This window comes from Melospiza melodia, unplaced genomic scaffold (genome assembly GCF_035770615.1).
Source record: "Melospiza melodia melodia isolate bMelMel2 unplaced genomic scaffold, bMelMel2.pri scaffold_34, whole genome shotgun sequence".
NCBI lineage: Eukaryota > Metazoa > Chordata > Aves > Passeriformes > Passerellidae > Melospiza > Melospiza melodia.
The window spans coordinates 8,767,197-8,768,463 of record NW_026948659.1 but is presented as its reverse complement, the minus strand read 5'-3'; the positions used below and the strand labels follow the sequence as shown (position 1 = coordinate 8,768,463).

Here is a 1,267-nt window from a genome sequence, read left to right as displayed (position 1 = left end):
GAAGCACCAGCCAGGGCTCCACACTTGGAGCTGAAGGAAAATCTGCTGGAAATTATAAAGGGTGTCAGAGTGTTACAGGAGAAGCGTCTGTGGGAAAAGGCTTTGATTTTGCTGGAAGAAATTTCTCCTAACCGGTCACTGACTTTTCTCCATTAACAGCTTCCAATGGCCAGAGACAGCAAATGTCCAGCCGCAGTTCCATCAGGCACTTCCTCCTGCTGGCATTGGCAGACACGCGGCAGCTGCAGCTCCTGCACTTCTGCCTCTTGCTGGGCATCTCCCTGGCTGCCCTCCTGGGCAACGGCCTCATCATCAGCACCGTAGCCTGCGGCCACCACCTGCACACACCCATGTTCTTCTTCCTGCTCAACCTGGCCCTCAGCGACCTGGGCATGATCTGCACCACTGTCCCCAAAGCCATGCACAATTCCCTCTGGGACACCAGAGACATCTCCTACTCAGGATGTGCTGCACAGCTCTTTTTTTTGGTGTTATTCATGTCATTAGAGGTTTCCCTCCTGACCGTCATGTGCTACGACCGCTACGTGTCCATCTGCAAACCCCTGCACTACGGGACCCTCCTGGGCAGCAGAGCTTGTGCCCACATGGCAGCAGCTGCCTGGGCCAGTGCCTTTCTCAATGCTCTGCTGCAAACAGCCAATACATTTTCCCTGCCCCTGTGCCATGGCAATGCCCTGGGCCAGTTCTTCTGTGAAATCCCCCAGATCCTCAAGCTCTCCTGCTCCAAATCCTACCTCAGGGAACTTGGGCTCGTTGTGGTTGGTTCATCTTTAGGTTTTGGTTGTTTTGTGTTCATTGTTTTCTCCTATGTGCAGATCTTCAGGGCTGTGCTGAGGATCCCCTCTGAGCAGGGACGGCACAAAGCCTTTTCCACCTGCCTCCCTCACCTGGCCGTGCTCTCCCTGTTTCTCAGCACTGCCATATTTGCCTACCTGAAGCCCTCCTCCATTTCCTCCCCATCCCTGGATCTGGCAGTGTCAGTTCTGTACTCAGTGGTGCCTCCAGCCCTGAACCCCCTCATCTACAGCCTGAGGAACCAGGAGCTCAAGACTGCAGTGTGGAGACTAGCAACTGGATGGTTTCAGAAACACTAAACTGCTGGCCAGTTTCTGCCAATCACTTGTAATAAAAGCAATCTTCAATACTTCGTGTAAGTTTCATTTTGGAAGTTCTTTATCTTTGCTTTAAATTTTAAATATTTTCTACAAAGTGATGTCATTTTTTGTGCCAACTTGGTGTTGCCAGT

General features: G+C 51.8%; 1 protein-coding gene across 1 annotated transcript; it reads left to right on the top strand.

Annotated features, from left to right (window-relative positions):
* Positions 1–557: 557 nt before the first annotated feature.
* Positions 558–1,043, top strand: LOC134434295 (olfactory receptor 14J1-like; the record flags this gene model as incomplete). Its single annotated transcript, XM_063182971.1, has 1 exon — positions 558–1,043. A coding segment is annotated over one exon (486 nt), but the record flags the coding sequence as incomplete, so codon positions are not given.
* Positions 1,044–1,267: the final 224 nt, after the last annotated feature.